Source organism: Pseudorca crassidens, chromosome 1 (assembly GCF_039906515.1).
Source record: "Pseudorca crassidens isolate mPseCra1 chromosome 1, mPseCra1.hap1, whole genome shotgun sequence".
NCBI lineage: Eukaryota > Metazoa > Chordata > Mammalia > Artiodactyla > Delphinidae > Pseudorca > Pseudorca crassidens.
The window spans coordinates 108,954,616-108,977,526 of NC_090296.1; the positions used below are offsets into that span (position 1 = coordinate 108,954,616).

The window sequence follows — 22,911 nt, forward strand, 5'->3', positions numbered from 1 at the left end:
TTATAGTTGCCAATAGAAGCCAGAGATAAAGAAATGAAGGCCCAGAGGGCTAAGATATTTGCTCAAGGAGAGAGAACCAGTTTACAGCAGAGTCAGAAAAAGAATAATTGATAAAGAAGATGCCCTTTTGGATCATGAACAGGTAATAGAATTAATTCAAGATTTCTTTTCAAATTAAAAAATATTACTCTTTCTGAAGAAAGTACTCTGGGGGATTTTCTTTGATAATACTGTCATATCTATAAAACTAAATCCTGAACCTGGTATTAATTTCCATATGTATTCTACTGCCATCTCCAGGAAACCAAGGGAAAGAAAAGTCTGAATATTTGATCTCAGTATTCCAAAATTAAAGTGAAACTTTAAGTACAAAGTTTTCAAATTATAAAAATTAAATGTACTATTTCCTTTATCCCTTATTGGTTACTCCTATTCTAAATGAAAGCTTCTTTTGGTTCTCTGTCTTCCAATTTCTTACATAAACCTTCCAAACGTTTACATACATTCCTAAATAAATATTTCAAAGCTAGTATCCTGTCAGTAATCCCAATAGGTACATTCTGTTCTTTCCTAATATTCAAGCACCTTCAGGATCCTTTTTTTCTGGCCCAAGAATGCCAATATAAACTTTAATACAACTGGATCTAAATTTTTGAGTCACTTTAGAATATAACTCTTAGGAAATTTGGTTAACAGAGACAGACGATAACATAATATTAAATCATTCAAAGGTACGTGGTCTGGATGTCATAATTATATGTAGAACTCAGTAAGTTCTAGCTTCATCTTGTGTTCCAAATTAGCCCTCTTTATTTCATGCCATCATTTGAGACTGGCTGCTGCTTTAAGTTCTCCTCTGTCATGTAGCTCTTATTAAGCAGAATTTTGATGAGAAGGGATAAATGATATTGGAAAGTAAAATCTCAGCTACAATAACACAGAATTGAAGAACCAAAGGAAAAAAAGAAGAGATGAGGTTCTTGCAGAGCAGAGGTTGAAGAGACTTCCAAGTATTTTAAAGCTTTACCTAAACAAGTTGGTTTTTAAGAAGGAAATGTTAATGAAGATGCATTCTTACCTAACTAGAGTTTAAACACCACCTTCAAAATTTCTCAGCTAGTGCCTCAACTTCCCTTCCTTAACAACACCCTCCTCTCTCCTCACGTCTCAGTTTTTCTCATTTATTCAATACCTATTTATTGAGTATCTACGGAATAAAACATTTGAAAGAAACAGAGATGAAGAGGAGATGATTCCAAAGGGAATAAATTCTACAAAGGAATTTAAACCACGTGTACTAAACTATTACATATAATGATAGGTATAATATGATAAGCATTCACTGAAAATTTTAAAATTTTACTCCAGGTTTGACATGTCAGAAATAGAAGGCTCCTATTTAGCTAATCTTTGGGGCTTGACTTTTTTGATATATTTTGATGAAAAGTGAATTCTCTCCTGTAAGGTTTTATCTTAATATTTACAAATTTCACTTTAGTCAAGTGAATGACAATGTCCTTAACAGGTTGTCTCTTTCAACAATTAAACCAGTGTCCAAAAATATCCCTAGGCTATTCTTACTTAAGACATCCTGGCCATCAATAATTTCTAAGTGCTGTAAGCTGGCAGATCAATACAGAGTGGTATGGGCTCACAGAGTAGAAAATGAAACAAATGAGGTTAGTCCCCAAATAAATCAGATAGCAAATATGAATTAATGAAATAAAACCTTGAAAATACAGTCCATAGCACTGACACTGTATGCATTCAAGATATGCATGCTATGGCCATTAAATACAGATGAGACAGGAAAAAATCAGCAAATAAAGTAAAATCTTTTAATACAGGGAATATTTGTATTTGTCTAGGAGGAGACTAAAATCAGACCTATAGCATTTCATCATTCCTGACATTCTCTTATAAAAAACACTCCCCCATATATTTAATTCAAAACCAGTTGGTTTCTATAATTTCAAGTCTGAACCAGTGATGAAATACCAAATTACGAGAATTAGAAATTTAAAATTTTATTCACAGTCTTCCTTCTAAGAACAAAAGTATCATCAAGCAAAAGATCCACTAGGTCCATTGGATTTTGGTGGACAATGTATACATCCTTGATCCTGATGGGTTAGCCTTAGAGGTTTTTCATGATAGACCCTCACACTATTGCTATTAGCAGCTCAGAAAGGTTGGCACTTCTTCTTCTTTTCTTCTTCTTCTTTTAAAAATTTTTTTCCAGTTATACCTTAACATGGTAAAGTAGTAGTCAGGGACTTGATCCATAAGGGTCAATGCTGGAACATCACTGTTCCTGAGTCACCTGTTCCCTAATCCAAAATACTGACATTCTAAAGTGGTCATTAAGGATTCTTATTGGGTGGTAGGTTAAATAGCAAGAAACAGAGACATCAGAAAAGGAAGGAACGGGGCTTCGTGGTGGCGCAGTGGTTGAGAGTCCGCCTGCCGATGCAGGAGACACGGGTTCGTGCCCCGGTCCGGGAAGATCCGACATGCCGCGGAGCGGCTGGGCCCGTGAGCCATGGCCGCTGGGCCTGTGCGTCCAGAGCCTGTGCTCCACAACAGGAGGGCCACAGCAGTGAGAGGCCCGCGTACCGGGAAAAAAAATTAAAAAAAAGGAAGGAACATACTTCCCTGGTGGTCCAGTGATTAAGACTCCACACTTCCAATACAGGGGGCGTGGGTTCGATCCCTAGTCAGGGAACTAAGAACCCACATGCCACACAGTGTGGCCAATAAATAAATAAATTAATTTTTTTTAATTAAAAAAAAGGAAGAAAGGGAGGGAGGAAGAAAGGAGGGAAGGAAGAAAGGAAAGAGGGAGGAAGGAAGGAAAAGTGAACTATGATATAATGGATACAACTGAAAAAATCTCTTAAGAAAAAATTAAAGAGACTTCACTATTTCTTACGTAATCAATTACACCATAAAACCTCCTCTTTATTTACCTGAATTCAGTGGTTACACACACAAAAATCAAATTAATCTGAAAGAGACCTTAAAATATCAAATGTAGCAATCTGTCGAAAGAACAAATTACTCAAATTGTAGCAAAAACTTTTTTAACTGAGGGAAATATTTATATCAAATCCCAAAAGAAACAATAGGGGAAAAAGAAATGAAGACATTTGGTTTTCTAACAGTCCTGGGAAGACATTTCAAATGTGTATGAAAGCCCACTTCTCAAAATGTGAACTTCTAAAATGACTCAAAAAGATTCCCAAAGTAAGAAATAAAGAGGCTAATATGTCATAAAGGAAATCCAAATTCACAGAGAAAGCTGGAACATATGTGCCAGTCTAGGTCATATCTATAATGGTGCCAATATCTACAATGGTGCCGTTTTTCACAAAGTTTATATATATTCCATGCAAGAATGTTATTGGCACTCATGACTATTACATTGAACTAAACACTTTATTAAAAGTGTTTTCAGTATTTTACTAAAAAAACTCAACCTGAAAAAACTACTCTAAGAGTGATCAACAATTTAAAATTAAACTTCATAAGAATGGCATGTTAAATATTTGCTTATCATCTACTTATGCTACCACACCCTAACTCCCCAGGTAACAACTTACTCTTCTGATTTTCTTCCGTTTTTTAGAACGTGGTCTGGTCTCTATCCTCTGGACACTGCATCGCACAAGTAACAACAGGTCTTGTAGGCTAAATAGCTTGTAAACAAAATTTCCTTCCTGAGGAGCTACATATTCTGATGTATCTTCAACATAGTCCTGAAGTTCATATGGCAATCCTTTAAAAATAATTATATTTGTCATTTTTATTTTAAAATACATTAGCTCTTTATCCATCATAATCCAAGATAAAACAATTCAACTATCAACCTTCTGTTTCCTCTGAGTTAACCATTACACTATTACCATTTCTGTTTACTTTTACTGGAACTCCAGCAAGAGCTGAAATCAAAGCTTTAGGGTTCTCTTCCTTTTACCTACTACCTTCACTAACCCTAGGCAAAGTATAAATCTGTGAGACAACATATGAAGAAAAAAAAAGTTTAAAAAAGTAGTATTATTCATAATCGAGGCAGAGTTGAGGTACAGCCTTACATCTATTTCACAAAATGAAAAAGTACAAAACTACAGTCTAAACACCAAGAATAAGTAAATTTAGACTAATAAGTATTTATCATTATTTTTGCTGGATTTTCCCTTCATCAGTTCAGCAAACCACATTATCTATAGCTTAGCAGCCATTGTAAATGTTGGATAAACACAGGTTACAAAAATCCATACAACTGTGGGTACATCGCTAGAGTGAAGGTTTTGAAAGCTGAAATACTGATCAGTAGACTGGAAAATGAACTCTCAATGACTATATAAAGATCATACACATATTATAACAAAGAGAAAGTAGGGGAAAGAGGGGGGGGAAAAAACCTAAGGATAAGGAACAAGCAAAACAGTTAATATAAAATTCTTTGTAAATATTTACGTACGTCCTTTTGGCTTCTGAAACACAGAAGGCCATATAGATTTTGGCCAACTAGAGGCATCTGAAGTAGCAGAGGGTTGCTCAGAACTAGGAGGTTGTTTAGAATTTTCTGAATTCATCAACAGCATTTCAGGTATTTTTCTGGAAATTGGTTTTAAGAGTTCATCCTGCATTTTTAAAATTTCTCCAACTGGATCAAATTTTTTATACACTCGTTTGATAGGTTTTTTTAAAACACATGAATCTTCAGGACTACAAGTAGTATTAGTCTGGTTTCCTACAGAAGCCTGTCCTGAGGAAGAATTTAGGCTAGCTGGTTTAGAACTTAAATTAGAATCCATATCAGCAGTCTTTCCATTACTATTATTTTGACACTCTGTATCAATGATTAAACAGTCTTCATCTGTATCACTATGGCAAAGAATTACATCTTCAGTTTTAGCTGCTTCTGATGTAACAGGCTTTTCCTTTGAATTATTGTCTGTGTTCTCTGGAACATTCACTCTTTCATCAACATACTCCATATCAGAAGCCATATCATTTTTATTAGAGGTTTCAATTTCTGAAGAACTTTCTAAGTGTAAGGCATCAGATGTTTTCAAGTCACTATCTTGTACCAAAGACTTCTCAGAATTTGATACATTTTCACCACAGAGGATCAATCCCTGATCATCTTTGTTTTTGCACTCTTCAGGGCCATTGTCCATACCAGTCACCAGCTGTTTCTCCTTCTGCAGCTGTTCCATCAGAATCTGAGATATACTTCTAGAATGAGCAGTAATGTCTGGTGCAATTGGTGCCTCAGATGTGATTGCTATGCTGGGGGCTGTGGGCATATCTGTCACGTTGGGTACTATGGAAGTACTTGCTGGACTCGGTGACTTTGATGGTTTGGTGGTGGTTACTCCAAAAGTTTCAAGTTCTGTGACATCATCATCAAAATCCAGATCCAAGTTTTCATGGGTCTCAATTTTTCGGCACTCATTAACTTCATAAGACATCTTAAGAAAATATATTGGCAAACTATTAGCAAAAATTCCAGGCTGCCCCTCACCCATCAATGTCCCATCACAAACATAGTTCATACTCTTTAAAAAGTAGAAAGAAAAGTCTAATGGCTTTGAAATGTTCTTGCTTTGACAAACTACTAGCACCTAATTTATTTAACCTTACCTTCCCATTGAAATGTTGATGAAACACAGAAAAATTTGCCAAGTTGCAATACCACAGGAAATGGGGAATACTTGTGAACTACCACATCTCAAGAGGTATTTCCACTAATCAAAAACAGACAGGGGCTTCCCTGGTGGTGCAGTGGGTGAGAGTCCGCCTGTCGATGCAGGGGACACGGGTTTGTGCCCCAGTCCGGGAAGATTCCACATGCTGCGGAGCGGCTGGGCCCGTGAGCCATGGCCGCTGAGCCTGCATGTCCGGAGCCTGTGCTCCGCAACGGGAGAGGCCACAACAGTGAGAGGCCTGCGTACCGCAAAAAAAAAAAAAAAACAGACAGGACCACAAAGAAGAAATGTTAGGCCAAATAGGAAGGCAAAAGATCTTCATTCATACCCACTTTATACACTCTTGCAGAGACTTAGCTGACCAGGAGGAAAGTGTCTTCGCCACGGTAAGGAAGCTGCTCTCTAATGCAACTGGGGAAGTGTCAACAGCCTCTCACATCAATCAGTGACACTCTTTATACATCTACTCAGGGAAAACAACTCTCAGTAATAAGAGGAGAAATGGATAGGAAGTGGTTTTATTGTTTTCTGGGACATGAAGCCACTGAGGTTATAGTTTTTCATGTACTGTTTGGGTAATAGAAGAACTACAGACAGTTCTAATTTATTCAGGAATAAATTATCTTCTCCCTAGGTAGCAACATCTCTCCTCAGTCTGGCAGAGCACTTTAGATAAATACCATGGAATTGGATTACAGTTTAGGATTTGAGAGAAAAATATTCTGACAGCCTCAGGTAGTGAGTAAGAAAGATCTACCTGGGTAAATTACTTTACCTCTCTGAAACTCAATTTCCTCATCTCTGAAATAGGGATAATAGGGTTATCCTCTTGGGTTTATTCTAAGGATTAAATGAGAAATTATACATAGAAAGTTTCTTCGCATAATCCTTGTACATAGTAAGCAGTTTCTCAGCAAATGGTAGCACTTGCTAAAATAAAAAGACTACCATATTTAGTCAAAAAATAAAATTAAACTATACTCTGTTTACATGAGGCATTCTTACACAAAAAGGTTCAAAACAAAACAATGGGACATGACACCAAGAAATAAAGAAAGAAGGACTAGCAATATTAAGTGTTAGAGAGAAGTCAATGCAAAAAGCATTAGATAGAAAAAGGAATCCTATGTTGAAAAAGATGCAATCCATGATGAATAGATAATGAACTGTGACATGTCAAATAACAACATCAAAATTGTCAAAACTGAAAAATAAAAGGAAAATTTGACAGAAACACAACTGTACTTGGTCATTGATACACTGTCTCTTAGTAAATATAAGGATGTAGAAAGTATGAATAATATTTAATGACTGGAACAAAGATACATGAATGACTGAAAACATACATATAGACTGCAAAGATATACCTTTTCCCTCCCAAGGATCGAAGGGGCATTTCCAAAGATGGACTATAAATTAATACACAAAGAAAACATCAATATAGTATAAAGCAGAATCTGTTAAGGTCTGACTCTCTGTTTAGAAGAAAATAAAATTAGAAACCATTAAGAAAAAAGTAAACAAACAATAATAAACCCAAGAACTTGGAAATTTAAAAACTCTCCAAATTATTGGATAAAAGAAGAAATTAAAATGATAATTACAGAATACTTAAAAAGCAATAAAAATGAGAACACTGGACATTAAAAATCTGAAGCATCATTCATAGCCTTTTCAAGAAACAGGAAAAGAATAATATAATCACAATAATAAAATGAAGGAATTTCATAAATATAAAACCAAAATTAATGAATTGAAAAACAATGTTCTCAACCCCTGACAAATTTGGATAAAAACAGCAGTTTATCTGTAAATATTTTAGTATGTGGTTATAAAAAGATTCTTCGGTAAAACATATTAATTGTATCAATAAATTAACACTTCCTAATGGCTGGAAATATCTAATCACTGTTAAAATTTCCTAGTCTGATCAATTTCTTTTTACAATTGTTTATTGGAATCAGGATCCAACCAAGATCCCTACACTGCATTTGGGTGATGTCTCTCAAATTTATTTCTCAAATGCCTCTCCCCCATACTCTGCCAACTCCCATATCCACCAGGTATTTGTAGAAGAAACTAGATGAGTTATCCTATAAAATTTTCCATATTTTGGATTTTGCATCCCCATGATATCATTTAACACACTCTTCCCCTACATTTCCTATTAAAATGATCTAGTAGCTTGATCAGATTCAGGCACATTTAAAAAAATCTGAACATGTTATATGTGGTACTGTGTACTTCCCACTTCAATCAGAAGGCTAATGTCATCTGCTTATCTTTCTTCTTGTGATATTACAACAGTTCTGTTGATTCATCAAGGGTCAACAAACTAATCTACCCATTAAAATTCCTTGTTAATCTTCTAATGCTTTTAGCAGTCATTGATGATGATCACTGCCTAGATTAACTATTTCATTAGGAACTGCAAAATGGTAACAGTCGTATTTCATCATTACCTGAAATACAGTTTGTACTGGAAAAGTAAGACAAATACTTGAATTTTCAAAAATCAGTTTTCAGAATAATGACTTGATACACTAGCACCCTCCAAAGGTGACTAATACTTTTTTAAAAAGATATTATTATGAATTCATGGATTTTAACTATTTCATATGTTTCCATCCATTGCAGTTATTCTTTGTCATGGTCAAACTGACACACTCTGGCCAATGGGAAACCCTTCAAGTTGGCACTGGCATCTTTTTTATATAATTCCAATATTATTATAAGGTTTTTACTTAAGTCCTTTGATTGGCATTTGTATTTCTTATGCTAAAATTCTTGGTTTCTAATACAAATATAAGTACTTATTTGCTTTATCATACTATCTAATGTGTTCAAAATAACAACAGCAATATCATTACTAATACTATGATTACTAAATGCAGTTTAAGATATTTGGCAATTCTTTTTGAACTTAGGATATAAATCTTTAAGGATGTATAGACACTTAATTCTCTGAGTGACCATTTTCACTTAAACAGTATATCTAGGATATCACACTACAGTTGCATACCTAGAGCTTTCTTATTCTTTTTATAGGCGTACCTTGGAGACATTGTGTGTTTGGTTCCAAACCACGACAATAAAGCAAACAGTACAAAAAAGTGAGTCACACAAATTTTTTTGGTTTCCCAGTACATATAAAGACATGTTTACACTATAGTCTGTTAAGTGTGCAATAGCATTCTGTCTTTAAAAATGTACATGTCTTAAGAAAAATACTTTACTGCTAAAAAGCACTAACCATCATCTGAGCCTTCAGCAAGTTGTAATAGTAACATCAAAAAATCAATGATTGGGCTTCCCTGGTGGCGCAGTGGTTGAGAGTCCGCCTGCCGATGCAGGGGACATGGGTTCGTGCCCCGGTCTGGGAGGATCCTGCATGCCGCAGAGCGGCTGGGCCCGTGAGCCACGGCCGCTGAGCCTGCGCGTCCACAGCCTGTGCTCCGCAAAGGGAGAGGCCACAACAGTGAGAGGCCCGCATACCGCAAAAAAAAAAAAAAAAAAAAAAAAATCAATGATCACAGATCACCATTAACAAATATGATTAAGTCTGAAATACTGCAAGAATTACCAAAATGTGACACAGTGACATGAAGTGAGCAAATGCTGTTGGAAAAAGGACGATGATGGACTTGCTTGATGCAGGGTTACCACAAGCCTTCCATTTGTAAAAAACGCAGCATCTTTGAAGTGCAATAAAGCAATGTACGATAAAACAAGGTATGCCTGTAATAGTTGCATAGTATGCTATTGAAGATGTACAGTTTATTTAATAAATACCCTATTAAGGGACATGACGACTGTTTCTAATGAATACCTATAGTTGCGGTGAATGCCCTGCACAAATATTTTATTCTTTTCCTAGTGTACTTCTGAGCTACATTTCTAGAAGTGAGATTTCTAGGGCAAAGGATGAACACATTAGTTTTCATCTGTTCTGTGGGTACATCTCTCTTCATTTGACTGTAAAAATGTTATAGCAATTATCTTTTCTTCCTCTAATAACTTTGTAAGAATTTCCATCAACAATCCTCTTCTGTTTCTCATGTTTAATTGAGATGGGCACACCTGCTTCTGCAGGAGGACAATCCTGTGTGAGAGTGTGCCAGGATAGCTTTCTTAGCTTCATGGCTCTAAGCTCATGCTTCACTGTTACCATGATGTATGTATGTATGCATGTAGGTTTGCATGTGTTTGTGTGTGCATATAAAATCTTTAGTACATTCTGATATCTGCTTTCTCTATTTCCCTCTCCCACAATTATCTGAAAACTTATTTTTCCTTTACCTTTAATGTCCTTGTTCTGCTCAATATGAACTTTACCACTGGGGAATTTTCCTGAGCCAAGGCTTTTGTCTTGGAAGGAACTTTGGCTGGTTAGTTTCTAGAGTTCTTAGGACCCAGGTCATCTCAGAACTATTTAAGTTCCCAAGTGCCCCTGCACTCACCTACAAATTAGAGCCCATCCACATTATTTTCACTTTTGTTATTCTTTATTCATTCTTGCATCTTTCACCATCCTTTTGCCATCTGGGATTATTCTCCTTGTGCCTGAAGAACATCCATTAGAGGAGGTCTGCTAGTAGCAAACTCAGTTTTTAACTGAAAATATCTTTTCTTAATTTTTTATTACTTAAGGATATTTCACTGGTTAGAGAATTTTAGTAAGAGGGTTATTTTCTCTCAGGAGAATATATTGTCCCAATGTCTTCTGGCTTCCATCGTTGTTGTTGAGAAGTTACCTGCCAGTCTAACTCTCAGTCCTTTATAGCTAATGTGCCTTTTGTTTCTCTGGTGGCTTTTAAGAGTCTTTTCTTTGTCTCCAAGATGGTTTGGTCCCATTACCTCTTTTACACCTCTCTTTTGGGTGCAAGTACACAAATGTTAGACATTCTCACTACATTCTCTATACCTCTTGCCCTACTCTCCGTATTTTCTTTTTGTTGCCTGTTTCATTATAGTCATTTCAGACCCATCTTCCAGTTTATTAATTCTCTTATCAGTTTTATCTAATGTGCTAATAACCCCCTTTACAGAATTCTTAACTGTACTTTTTTTTTTTAAATAAATAAATATTTATTTATTTATTTGGCTGCATTGGGTCTTCGTTGTAGCACACGGGCTTCTCTCTAGTTGCGGCGTGTGGGCTTCTCTCTAGTTGTGGCATGCGGGTTTTCTCCCTCTAGCTGTAGCGTGCAGGATCCAGGGCGTGTGGGCTCTGTAGTTGTGATGCACGGGCTCCAAGTATGTGAGCTCTAGTTTGCAGCACGCGGGCTCTCTGGTTGAGGCGCATGAGCTCAGTAGTTGTGGTGCACGGCCTTAGTTGTCCCACGGCATGTGGGATCTTAGTTCCCCTACCACGGATCTAACCCGCATCCCCTACATTGCAAGGCATATTCCTTCCAATTAAAACATGGCTTTAATTTTCTTGCATGCTGTATAATTAAACACAGTTGGCTCACAGTTTGTGACTGATAATTCTAGGATCCATTTCTGTGAGTCTATTTCTTTGGTCATTGTTTGTGATGGTTGTTGCTCAGAGTATCCAGTACATGAAAATAAACTTAATTTTTATTTACTCCTCCAGTGTCTAGTTATCTTTAAATGTTTTCCAGATGCTATATTTAAAAACTTGTTTGTAGAAATAATTTGAGGCTCAAAATGACATTCTGTTCCTCTAAGAAGTATTGTCACTTGCTTTTGCTAGGTATCTAGAGACACTAGCAATCCAAAAGCATCTGAATCCAAGTTCAAGGCCTGAAAACCCAGAATACAATCTACAAGAAAGCTGATTTATTTCTTGTTCATTCTTACTCCTGGGGTATAGCCCTGCAGGGTCCAAGCTCACGGTGGAAAACTGAACTCTGACTTTTGTCCTCCTAGTCCTGTGATGCTGCCAAAAGCATATTTTCTGTTGCCTCTTCAGAACTGGCAAATAATATTCAGGGCAAAAACTACCCTAAGTGATAGGCTTACCAACCTGGATTCTGGTCTTCTTTAGTATCTCAGTCCTCAGATAGTACCCCCCATCTTGTTAGGTCTTTGATGATTCTAAGAAATAAACTTATATAATATGTCCAGCTTTTTTTAGTTGTCATCGGTAATGGAAGGCCCAAATTATTTGGTCTGCCATTACTGAAAGAAGTTACTCCGTCACTTTTCATCCCTCTTAACCTACTTCATGTTTCTTCATAGCACTTGTTACTTACTGACATTCACCTCACACCAATATAAATTTTAGATAGATTTAAAAATGTAAAACAAAACAAAAAACAAAAATACCTCCAAAAAACTTAAGTTGGAAGTGCTTTATGACATACACATCATAAAAATACTGAAAGGCAAATGGCAAACCAAAAAAAAATAAACAAATATGAAAGACAAAAGGCCAATATTCTTAAAATAGTATGAGCTCTTATATGTAAATAAGAAAAAATTTTTCTATTTTATTTTCTAATTTTGTTTGCTCTCTCACTTTATTCAAGTCCCTGTTCAAATTTCCTGTCCTTGGAAAAGCCTTCCTGATCATGAATCCCATTCCCATCTCTTTCCCCTTAACCTATTCCATTTTTCTGCATAGTATTTATCAGTGTGTGCTTTTTTGATACTGTTTTAATTATCTGTGCCCTCTGACACTAATGTAAGTTCTGAAAGAAAAGAGACTTCATTTTTATTTACTGCTGTATCCTCAGTGCATGGAACAGTATCTGCTCAATAAATATTTGTGGAATGGATGAATAAAGTTTTGTATAAACAGAATGCCTTGCTCTAATAATCATGGAAAAATATTTCAAAATACACAAAATAATAAAAGCTAGTATTTATGGAGTACCAAGCATTGTTCTAAATGCTTTAGGTGTATTAACTCATTTAATCCCCAAGAATTCTATGAGTTAGGTTATCATGATACCCATCTTACAGACAGAGCAAACTAGACACAAAGAGATTATGTAGTTTGCCTACGGTCACGCAGATAATAAGCATACACTAAAAAGGATTAACAATCCAGCAAATTCTTGTTGCCCCAGTCAAACTCATCTGTTCCTTTTCATACTTAAGAACTCTTGAATACAAATGAGACTAATTAAATAAAACCATCACCACTATGACCACCATTACTGACTGAATTTTTAGTACATACGTACTAAAGACTGTGCTCAGCATCTTACGTATAAATATCAAACTTAATCCTGACAGCAATTTTATGAAGTAGGTATTATCATCTTTCTTTTATAAAAGAAGAAAACTGAGGCTGAAGGAGGTTAAATTAGTTGTCTAAAGTCTAGATCCACGTGGGGTTCAATTTTAAGTTTCAATCTAAAGTCTGTATTTTTAACTACCAGATTTAGAGACTTGCAATAAAATGTTATTCTTCAAAAGGATAAACAAGTACATTCTCTTAAGGAAAAGAAAAGAAAGCATTACATACTTCCATTTCAGATATATAATCTTCTGGTTTGTCCATAAATACTGCAGAGACTGGAACAGTTGTGTTTTTGGACATCATGCATTTTAAGGGAACTTCATGGAAGATTTGATTTCTCTCTCTCATTGTCATTTTCTTTTGGGGAAGTGGTGAATTAATATAAATTACTTTAACTGGTTTTGAACCTTAACACAGAAAAAGAATGGGAGTGATTTGTTACTAGTAGTCATATTAAAAAAAAAACAAACCAGGATGTATAACAGAAGAATTACTAAACAAAGAGACACAGGATAGAAACTGGAAGCACATGTCCCATACGTGTGCCTTGAATGAAAAGATTTTTAAAGTCTCTTAGAGATCTAAGGGCAAGAGACTCTTACTGGCAAGAAAAACATGTTCTTTTTCTAACAATTTAAAAAAATATTTTCTGTTTTTTATTGTTATACTTTTACTGTCATTATTACTCGGTTCCTCTTGGGTTATACTTTCAAAAAGTGATAAAATGTTTACCACGGAGAATATATTACATTTAACTCTAATTTGTAGTTTTGTTTTTAAACATAGTCCTTCATTTACTCCAATTATGTTATTACATACAAGAATATTAATTCTAAAAGATATGAGAAAATTATTAAATATGAACAAAAATAGAAGGGGAATAATATTTGGTACAGAATTTATGTGTAAATATTAATTTTACTGTTAAGAGAGAGACTATCTTATAAGTATAGACTTATTTAAATCTGAATTCCAATAATAGGTAAGTAAATAAACCGTGGAAACTAACCCATTTGAGGCTGTCTAATAAAGTATCACATTCCTTTTATTTCAGTGAAAGACAGAAGAACCTCACCATTTCATGTATCTTTGGCCACCCTAAACTATAATTTTTTCTCTACTTCTCACACACCCAGCATGCATACAGGTCCTGTAAATCTAATAACTCATTTATGAGTGTCAATTGTATACTTAGCACTATATATTAAAAAGTTCTTCTACTGAATGTAATTGTCAAATTTACACCCTCCTTAAATCAAAACTTAGCTTTTTGTATTTGACAAATGACCACCTATAATCAGACTGCTGAAATAGAACTGTTTCAACTCCTCTTTTGAGAGTGTTACTTGACATGGCAAATCACAAACCTGTGACAGGTATTACTTGAATACACACTGGAATTTCCCACTGTTCCTTGTAGCTTGGTCCATGATTATTTAATAAGGTAAATAATGCTTGACTAGTTAGAGCTATCTGAGGGTGATATCTTGCAACAAGCTTCTCTGCATTTGGGTCTTTACTAATGTCCTGAAAAACAACATGAAACTTGTTACTTGATTACACTTATTAGAAACTTCTTTGATTAAATAATGAAAAGAAGGGAGAAATTCAGGAAGGGTACTTTAGAACAACCAGGTTACATGTACTTTATGAGGTACAGAAGATTGCTTAGGAAGATCCAAAACCACTTTACTACTTACATAATGCATAGCTGCAGCTGTTTGTTCTGGTGTTTCAGTGGTAGGTATATCTTTTGACAGCTGCAACTTTGCAGGCATTGAGGGAAATACTGTTTTCACATACTTTACACTGCCCTAAATAAGAAAAAAAATGAATGTTTTATTGCAGAAATCTTGATGTATTTTTTCCCTGAAGTATCTTTTTATCATATGAAACTTATAACTTAAAATTCTTCATTGTACTAAATGCAAATATCAAATTTAGAGCCATCTTAAGACAAAACCTTAATGTTTTTACTTGACAACCACCATATAGTTGCTTTTTAAAGATTTTATTTATTTATTTATTTTTGGTTGCATTGGGTCTTAGCTAGGTCACGTGGGATCTTTCGTTGTGGTGCACAGGCTCTCTAGTTGTGGCACGCAGGCTAAAGAGCGCGTGGGCTCTATAGTTGGGGTGCATGGGCTCTGTAGTTGCAGCATGTGGGCTTAGATGCCCTGCGGCATGTGGGATCTTAGTTCCCCGACCAGGGATCAAATCTGAGTCCCCTGCATTGGAAAGCGGATTCTTAACCACTGTACCACCAGGGAAGTCCTCCATATAGGTTTTTTTTTAAAAAAGGGTCCAAGATAAGGGTGCCATGAAATCATCCCTGTCATTTTAAAATCTAACCTCTCATTTTATGAAGTACAAGTCAGAGCAGGGTATAAGAGAAACTCTAAAATATCTTCTTTACACACACCTACTTCCAACATGATATTGAGTAAAATCCCCTTAAAAGAAAAGCTTTCTGCTTGTATTCAGAAACATAAAAGAGATGGAAACTAAGAAAAGAAAATCAAGAAATAAAGTTGGTAGTGATATTTTTTTTTAACTTTTTATTTTTTCTTTAAATATTTATTTATTTATTTGGCTGCACCGGGTCTTAGCTGGTGGCACATGGGATCTTCGTTGCGGCATGTGGAGTTTGGTTCCCTGACCAGGGATTGAACCCAGGACCCCTGCACTGGGAGTGCAGAGTCTTAACCACTGGACCACCAGGGAAGTCCCAGTAGTGATATTTTTAAAAACATCAAGTAATGGTAGTCATACATTAAAAGGGGACACATTTGTACTGTGTATTTTAAAAAGTATATCTTGTTACTGCTCAAAATTTAAACATAAATACTGAAATATGTCTAAATTATGCTTCTGTGTGAAATACAGATGATGTTTCAGACAAAAATAAGTTTACTTTTATTTTCTTATGGTAAACCTTACCAATGCAAGAAGAGTTTTTTCTAACTTTAATCCCATCTCTGTTCTGAATGGGAAGAATCCCATTAAGCTGGTGACTTCATGGAGAGTATAGAATTCTGGATACTTTTTCACTTGTTCAATACAAGCTTTTAAAATTTGCTAAAAAATAAAAATTAAGAGAAATTCATTTTTTTGTACTTCTCTAATAATGCAACAAAAATAACTTAGTCACATGTGACTAAATAATTATTCATTTCAAATATGAGCCTCATTTCATTAACCGAACTTCTAAAAATCCAGGCACACTGTATATTCCTTACTTGATTTAAACTCTTATTTTTCATAACAATTCTTTTTAACCTAATTTCTTAAAACATTGATGTTTAATAATACTAAAATTAGCAATTGTATTAAAATTTAAAGTTAGAGAAGACACATCATATTTTCTCTGCTATTTAAGAAACTGTCAAAGAAATAAAGCCACGTGAAAATTTTAACACACTTTATGGGAATAAAAGCAGTTACATGAATGATTAGAAATAAGTAAGTTTAATACCCTAAAAAGATCCCCAAGCACAATGAATTAATGAAGTAGTTATCTTACAGGTCATTCTAACCTTCAATCTAAAAAATAAATGAGAAATTTTGTAACTACTTCAAATGATGGAGTATTTAGTATTTTCTTCTCTCCAAAATATTCTCAAAATATTAATGACTTACCAGGAAATGTAATGAGGAAGAAAAATTCAGTTTCACCCAAGCATGTGATAACATGTAAATAACTCAAAGAAGCACAGCAGTTTTGGAGGGGGTAGGGGAGTTATAAAACCATACATACTACATTATCTTCTAAGATACAGTTGTCCCTCGTGTCTCTGGAATCCCCCATGGATACCAAAATCCAAGGATGCTCAAATCCCTTATTTGAAATGGTATAGTACCGTCAGCCCTCCATATCCACTGATGTAGAACCCACGAATATGGAGGGCCAAATGTATGTGTTTTCCCTTCTTCTCTCAATGAACCTTAATCTGAACCTTTTAGAATATAGTTTATATCACAAAAGCTTTTAGCAATAAGCATATATATATATGTGTGTATATATATATATATATATATATATATTTTTTTTTTTTTTGGTACGTGGGCCTCTCGCTGTTGTGGCCTCTCCCGTTGCGGAGCACAGGCTCTGGACGTGCAGGCTCAGCGGCCATGGCTCACGGGCCCAGCCGCTCCGCGGCATGTGGGATCTTCCTGGACCGGGGCACGAACCCATGACCCCTGCATTGGCAGGCGGACTCTCAACCACTGCGTCACCAGGGAAGCCCCAATAAGCATATTTTTATATCTTACACCCTCTTTCCCTTCAGATATTTATAAAGTGTGTCAAGCTACAAATCAATAACATTACTCCAGTACATCTTTTTATCTATAGTTTCATATCCTCTTCTTTCTTTAATCCTCACTCTCTATTATCTTTCACATTTCCCCCCTCAATTCTACGCTTTTCAATAATGACCTTGATATTTAATCAAGGTATTACTTGCAATTAAGACAGATATAGGTTAATATGAAGAAGTTCTGTTTGCTCTTAAAAACCCTAGTAAACCGCAAACTCGGATCTGCATAATATCTTTGCTCCTCATTTATAATATTAGTCAACTTTCACCCCTAATATTCCTATCCTATAGAAGTCATTACAAAAATCTAAACATGCAAAGGAAAGCAATATATAAGAACTATGTGACATATAGACTACTCTGATTAGATATTTATCAGCACATCTTTCTTGGTAAAACTATGCTAGATGTTACAGTGCTTTTTAAGTGAGTTTCACTTAACTCAGTAATTATGGCAAGAGAAAAATTCAAGGGAAAATCTAAGACAGTTTTATACCTATACTCAGATACACTACACAGTATTAAAGGTATTTCACAACTGGTAGATATTAAGTAACTAAAGGAGCATTATTTAATATATATATATATATTTTTTTATTTAATATATTTAATTAAAAATTTTAATTAGTAATTTACTTATGTTTGAAAAACTGCTAAGAGTGAACAAAGGAGGTTAAGAGATTCAGGCTGTTCCCCATCATCACCCACTCCCGAATGTTATTTAACATGCAAAGTATCTTGAAAGTTAAAAACACCAAAAACACATTTATCACTTACAAAGAAAGATGAAAATAACTATGCTCCAGAAAGCGAAAATATAATATGTTTTCATACATGTTTGAAGCTTAAAATTTAACAGATACTGCTCTGGCAATATGGTAAAGTAGGTACCTTGAAGAACACTCCTATCCAAACCACACTAGATGCTGGATAAATTACAACTAACAATTTTCATGCACTGCTGGGCTTGGTAAAAGCGAGGAGAATCTCCAAGGACCATAAATAAATAAATAAACGCCAAACATCTAGAATGAGGAGAAACAGGAGCTGTGAGCAGTAAGAAAACCCATGAAAGGTGAAGTGGCTTGAGGGCAAATGCCTCAACCAGTTCTAAGATCAGGTAGGGAGCTGAACAGGAGAGCCCTACATTTAAGGCTTGAAAAGCAGAGATTTGAACAGATATCTGTACAACCATGTTCACAGTAGCATTATTCACAACAGCCAAAAAAGGTGGAAGCAAAACAAATGTCCATCAATGGAAGAATGGATAAACAAAATGTCCATATACATACAATGGAATATTCAGCCTTAAAAAGGAAGGAAATTATGCCACATGCTAGAACATGTATGAATCTTGAAGACATTATGCTAAGTAAAATAAGCGAGTCACAAAAAGACAAATACTATATGATTCCACTTATATGGGGGTACCTACAATAGACAAATTCAGACACAGAAAGTAGCATGGTGAGTGGCACAATAATAAATAAATATTTCCTGTTTGTCCCTGGTTCCTGACACACAGCTCCTAAATTTCTTGGAATCCCCTAAGTGATAAGAATGTCTTTTTTATGCTAATTAGATGACAAAAGGCCCATAGATAGCTAATCACCAGCAGCCAATGATTTAATCAAGCATGCCCACTAAATGAAATCTCCATAAAACTCCCCTTAAGGGCTTCCCTGGTGGCGCAGTGGTTGAGAGTCCGCCTGCCGATGCAGGGGACACGGGTTCGTGCCCCGGTCCGGGAAGATCTCACATGCCGCGGAGCGGCTGGGCCCGTGAGCCATGGCCGCTGAGCCTGTGCGTCCGGAGCCTGTGTTCCGCAACAGGAGAGGCCACAGCGGTGAGAGGTCCGCGTACCGCAAAAAAAAAAAAAAAAAAAGGTTAAGGGGCTTCCCTTGTGGTGCAGTGGTTAAGAATCCACCTGCCAATGCAGGGGACACAGGTTTGATCCCTGGTCCAGTAAGATTCCTCACGCCATGGAACAACTAAGCCTGTGCACCACAACTACTGAGCCTGTGCTCTAAAGCCTGTGAGCCACAACTACTGAAGCCCACGTGCCTAGAACCCGTGGTCTGCAAAAAGAGAAGCCATCACAATGAGAAGCCCGCACACCACAACAAAGAGTAGCCCCCGCTAGCTGCAACTAGAGGAAGCCCATGCACAGCAATAAAGACCCAATGCAGTCATAAATAAATAAATTATAAATAAGTAAATAAAATCTATTAAGAAAATAATAAAAATGGTTAAGACAGTAAATTTTATGTTATGTGTATATTACCATAATTAAAAATTGTTTTTAAAAAAAAGGAAGGATATTGACACATGCTATAACATGGGTGAATCTTGAAGACATTATGCTAAGTAAAATAAGCCAATCACAAAAGGACAAATATTGAAATGACTCCACTTATATAAAGTACCTAGTGAAGTTAAATTCATAGAAATAAAAAATAAAATGGTGGTTGTCAGGGACTGGGGGGAAGAGGGAATGATGAGTTATTATTTAATGAATACAGAGTTTCAGTTTGGGACAATGGAAAAGTTTGGGAATGGATGATGAAAATCCACTTACAACAGTGCGCAAGTATTTAATGCCATTGAACTATCCTTAAAAATGGTTAAAATGGTAAATTTTATGTTATATATATTTTACCACACCAAAAAAAGAGAGGGGCCTCCCTGGTGGCGCAGTGGTTGAGAGTCTGCCTGCCGATGCAGGGGACATGAGTTCGTGCCCCGGTCCGGGAAGATCCCACATGCTGCGGAGTGACTAGGCCCGTGAGCCATGGCTGCTGAGCCTGCGCCTCCGGAGCCTGTGCTCCGCAAAGGGAGAGGCCGCAACAGTGAGAGGCCCGCGTACCGCAAAAAAAAAAAGAGAGAGAGAAATGGAAGACAGACTGAAACCTAGGACGTTTGGGAATTCCAGAGAGAGAGTTGTGAAAACAAAAAAGAGGCAATAATTGAAAATGGCTGAGAATTTTCAAGAACTGATGATGGATTTGAATCTACAGATACAAGACACACAATGAAACAAGTAGAATTTTATTCTAATAAAGTACATTGTAATGAAACTGTAATACACCAAAAATTAAGAGCGGTCAGAAAGAAAAGGCAGATTCCCTAAAAGAAATGACAATTAAACAAACAATACACTTTTCAATAATAATACGTGAGCCAGAAAAAGTAGAATTATATTATCAAACGCTGAGAAATAAAACAAACTGTCGACTTAGAACTATGTATGGAGCAAAACTATCTTATTAGAATGAGAACAAAATAAAAATATTTCCAGGTAACAAAGAAGAAGATTGTTCATTACCAAGAGACCTTCACCAAAGGAACATCTAGAACATATAACATTTCAGGAAAAATGAAGAGGATTTCAGAATGTAGATTTGAAAAGAGGAGATGGAAAGGCAAAAAAGATCCAAATTTGTAGATAAAAGAAGACAAACATTGTTCATATAAAATAATAATGTACCTAGGTTTTTTTACCTTTAAAAACCTAGGTTTTTAAACCTACATAGGTTTAAAAAAGAGACAGCATCAAAACAATAATATCAGTGAGGAGGGATGTGATGAAAGTCAAAATGCTCTATGGTCTCTGTAGATGTATAGGTTAATAGAACTAAATAGAGTTGAGAAATTTACCCATAGGTCAGTGGTGACGAGGTAATTCAATAAGGAAAAAATTCATTGTGAAAATTCAGGAGTAACCACTAAGTACAACAACAACATCAAAAATGTATAAATTCCAATCAGTAGAGAGGGAAAAAAGAAGGGGGAAAAAGTCAATCTCCTCAAAAAAAGTCAAAGAAAGAAGTTTAGAAAAAGACAAATAGAAATCATAAACAGGTTTATATACATAAATTATCACAATGAATGTAAATGACTCAACTTTTTAATTAATAGGCAAGAGATGGTCAGATCTTATTTATTAAAAAGGCACTCTAGCTAAACATCATTTTAAGAGGTATTTGTTTCCATAATTAAAAATTATTTCTATAGTTCTATAGAATCTACAGAACTTTAATATAAGTTCTATAGATTCAAAGCAATCCCAATTGAAGTCCCACTTAGTTTTCTTTTAGAAATTTTGATTCCAAAGTAGTTTTTTTCTAGAAATTGACAAGCTGATTCCAAAGTTTTCATGGAAATGCAAAGAACCAATAAAAGCCCAAACAATTTTAAAAAAGCACAAAGTTGTAGGATTTCTACCAGATGGTTTCTTGTAGTCTTCCACTACAAGACATGGTGGTATTGGCATAAAGACAGAGATATAGATTAATGAAACAGATTAGAGTCATGAAATTGACCCACACATCATTGGTAAAAAGGCAATTTAATGAGGGGAAAAAATAGCTTTTTCAACCAATAGTGTGAAACGATTTCTCAACATTGGCACTACTGACGTTTTAGACCAGATAATTCTTTGTGTTGGGGGAGCAACCTTTACATTGCAGGATATTTAACAACATTCTTGGCTCTACCCACTAGATGCCAGAAGCACTCCTTCCTCGGTTATGAGAACCCAAAATATTTCTAGACATTACCATATGTCTGGTAGGAGGCAAAATCACTCTCAGTAGAGAATCACTATGCTTGAACAACGAGATATCCAGATGAAAGGAAAATTAACTTTGACCCAAACCTCACATCTTACACAAAAAGATAACTTGAAATTAACATACACACATTCACATAAAAGTTAAAACTATAAAACCTCTAGATCAGGGTTTCTCAACACAAGCACTACTGACATTTGAAGCTCCATAATTCTTTGCTGTGGGGGATGTTATATACATTGTAGGATGTTTAACAGCATCCCTGGCCTTTAGTCACTAGATACGAGTAATTCTCTGCCAGTTGTGACAATCAAAAGTATCTCCAGACACTGCTGAAGTCCCCTGCGTGGGGAGTGGGCACAAGGGTAAAGGAGTAAAAGTGACCTCGGATAAGAACCACTTGGGGTTGGCAAATATTTCTATGCTAGAACACATACAAGCACCAACCATAAAACACTTGCAAAAATTAGACTTCATTAAAATTAAAATTGTTTTTTGAGAGACTATTAAAAAAATTAAAAAGCGTGTCACAAACTGGGAGAAAACTATATACACACACACACACACACACACACACACACACACATATATATATATATAAAACAGGTTTGTATTCAGAATATATAAAGAACTTTCAAAAATCAATAAAAATAAAAACCAATAAAATTAGCAAAAGATGTTAACAGACATTTCACAAAAGCCAATAAAAACACAAAAAAGATGTTCAAACATCACTGCTCTTTGGGGATATGCAAACTAAAGCCATAATGAGACACTACTACACACCATAGGTTGGCTAAAATTTAAAAAGATCAACAATGTTAAGTTTTAGCTAAAGTGTAGAACAACTGGAACTCTTATACATTCACTGTTGGCGGGAGTATAAAATAGTACATCCACTATGGAAAACAGCTTGGCAGTTTCTAATAAAATTTAACTTTGTACACTTGCCAGATGATCTATAAATACTATACCTAGTTATATACCCAAGAAAATGCAAATATATGCCCCCCCCAAAAATCTTGTACAAGAATGTTCTTAATAGCTTTATTCAAAATTGCCCCAAACTGGAAATAACACAACTGCCC

The 22,911-nt window shown here is 35.5% G+C and overlaps 1 protein-coding gene across 24 annotated transcripts in view; it reads right to left on the bottom strand.

Annotated features, from left to right (window-relative positions):
• The window catches only part of ICE2 (interactor of little elongation complex ELL subunit 2), a 90,247-nt gene that overhangs the window by 49,725 nt on the left and 17,611 nt on the right, over nucleotides 1-22,911 (bottom strand). For 22 of the 24 annotated variants that reach the window (XM_067749042.1, XM_067748981.1, XM_067748944.1 and 19 more), the window contains 7 exons: nucleotides 15,874-16,011; nucleotides 14,634-14,747; nucleotides 14,301-14,460; nucleotides 13,159-13,340; nucleotides 7,085-7,126; nucleotides 4,484-5,480; nucleotides 3,603-3,778 (listed from right to left, as the gene is read on the bottom strand). In XM_067749042.1, coding sequence (XP_067605143.1) covers nucleotides 3,603-3,778; nucleotides 4,484-5,480; nucleotides 7,085-7,126; nucleotides 13,159-13,340; nucleotides 14,301-14,460; nucleotides 14,634-14,747; nucleotides 15,874-16,011 — 1,809 coding nt within the window. The remainder of the gene's footprint in view (nucleotides 1-3,602; nucleotides 3,779-4,483; nucleotides 5,481-7,084; nucleotides 7,127-13,158; nucleotides 13,341-14,300; nucleotides 14,461-14,633; nucleotides 14,748-15,873; nucleotides 16,012-22,911) is intronic. The other 2 variants (XM_067748996.1, XM_067749003.1) reach the window with 1 other exon arrangement.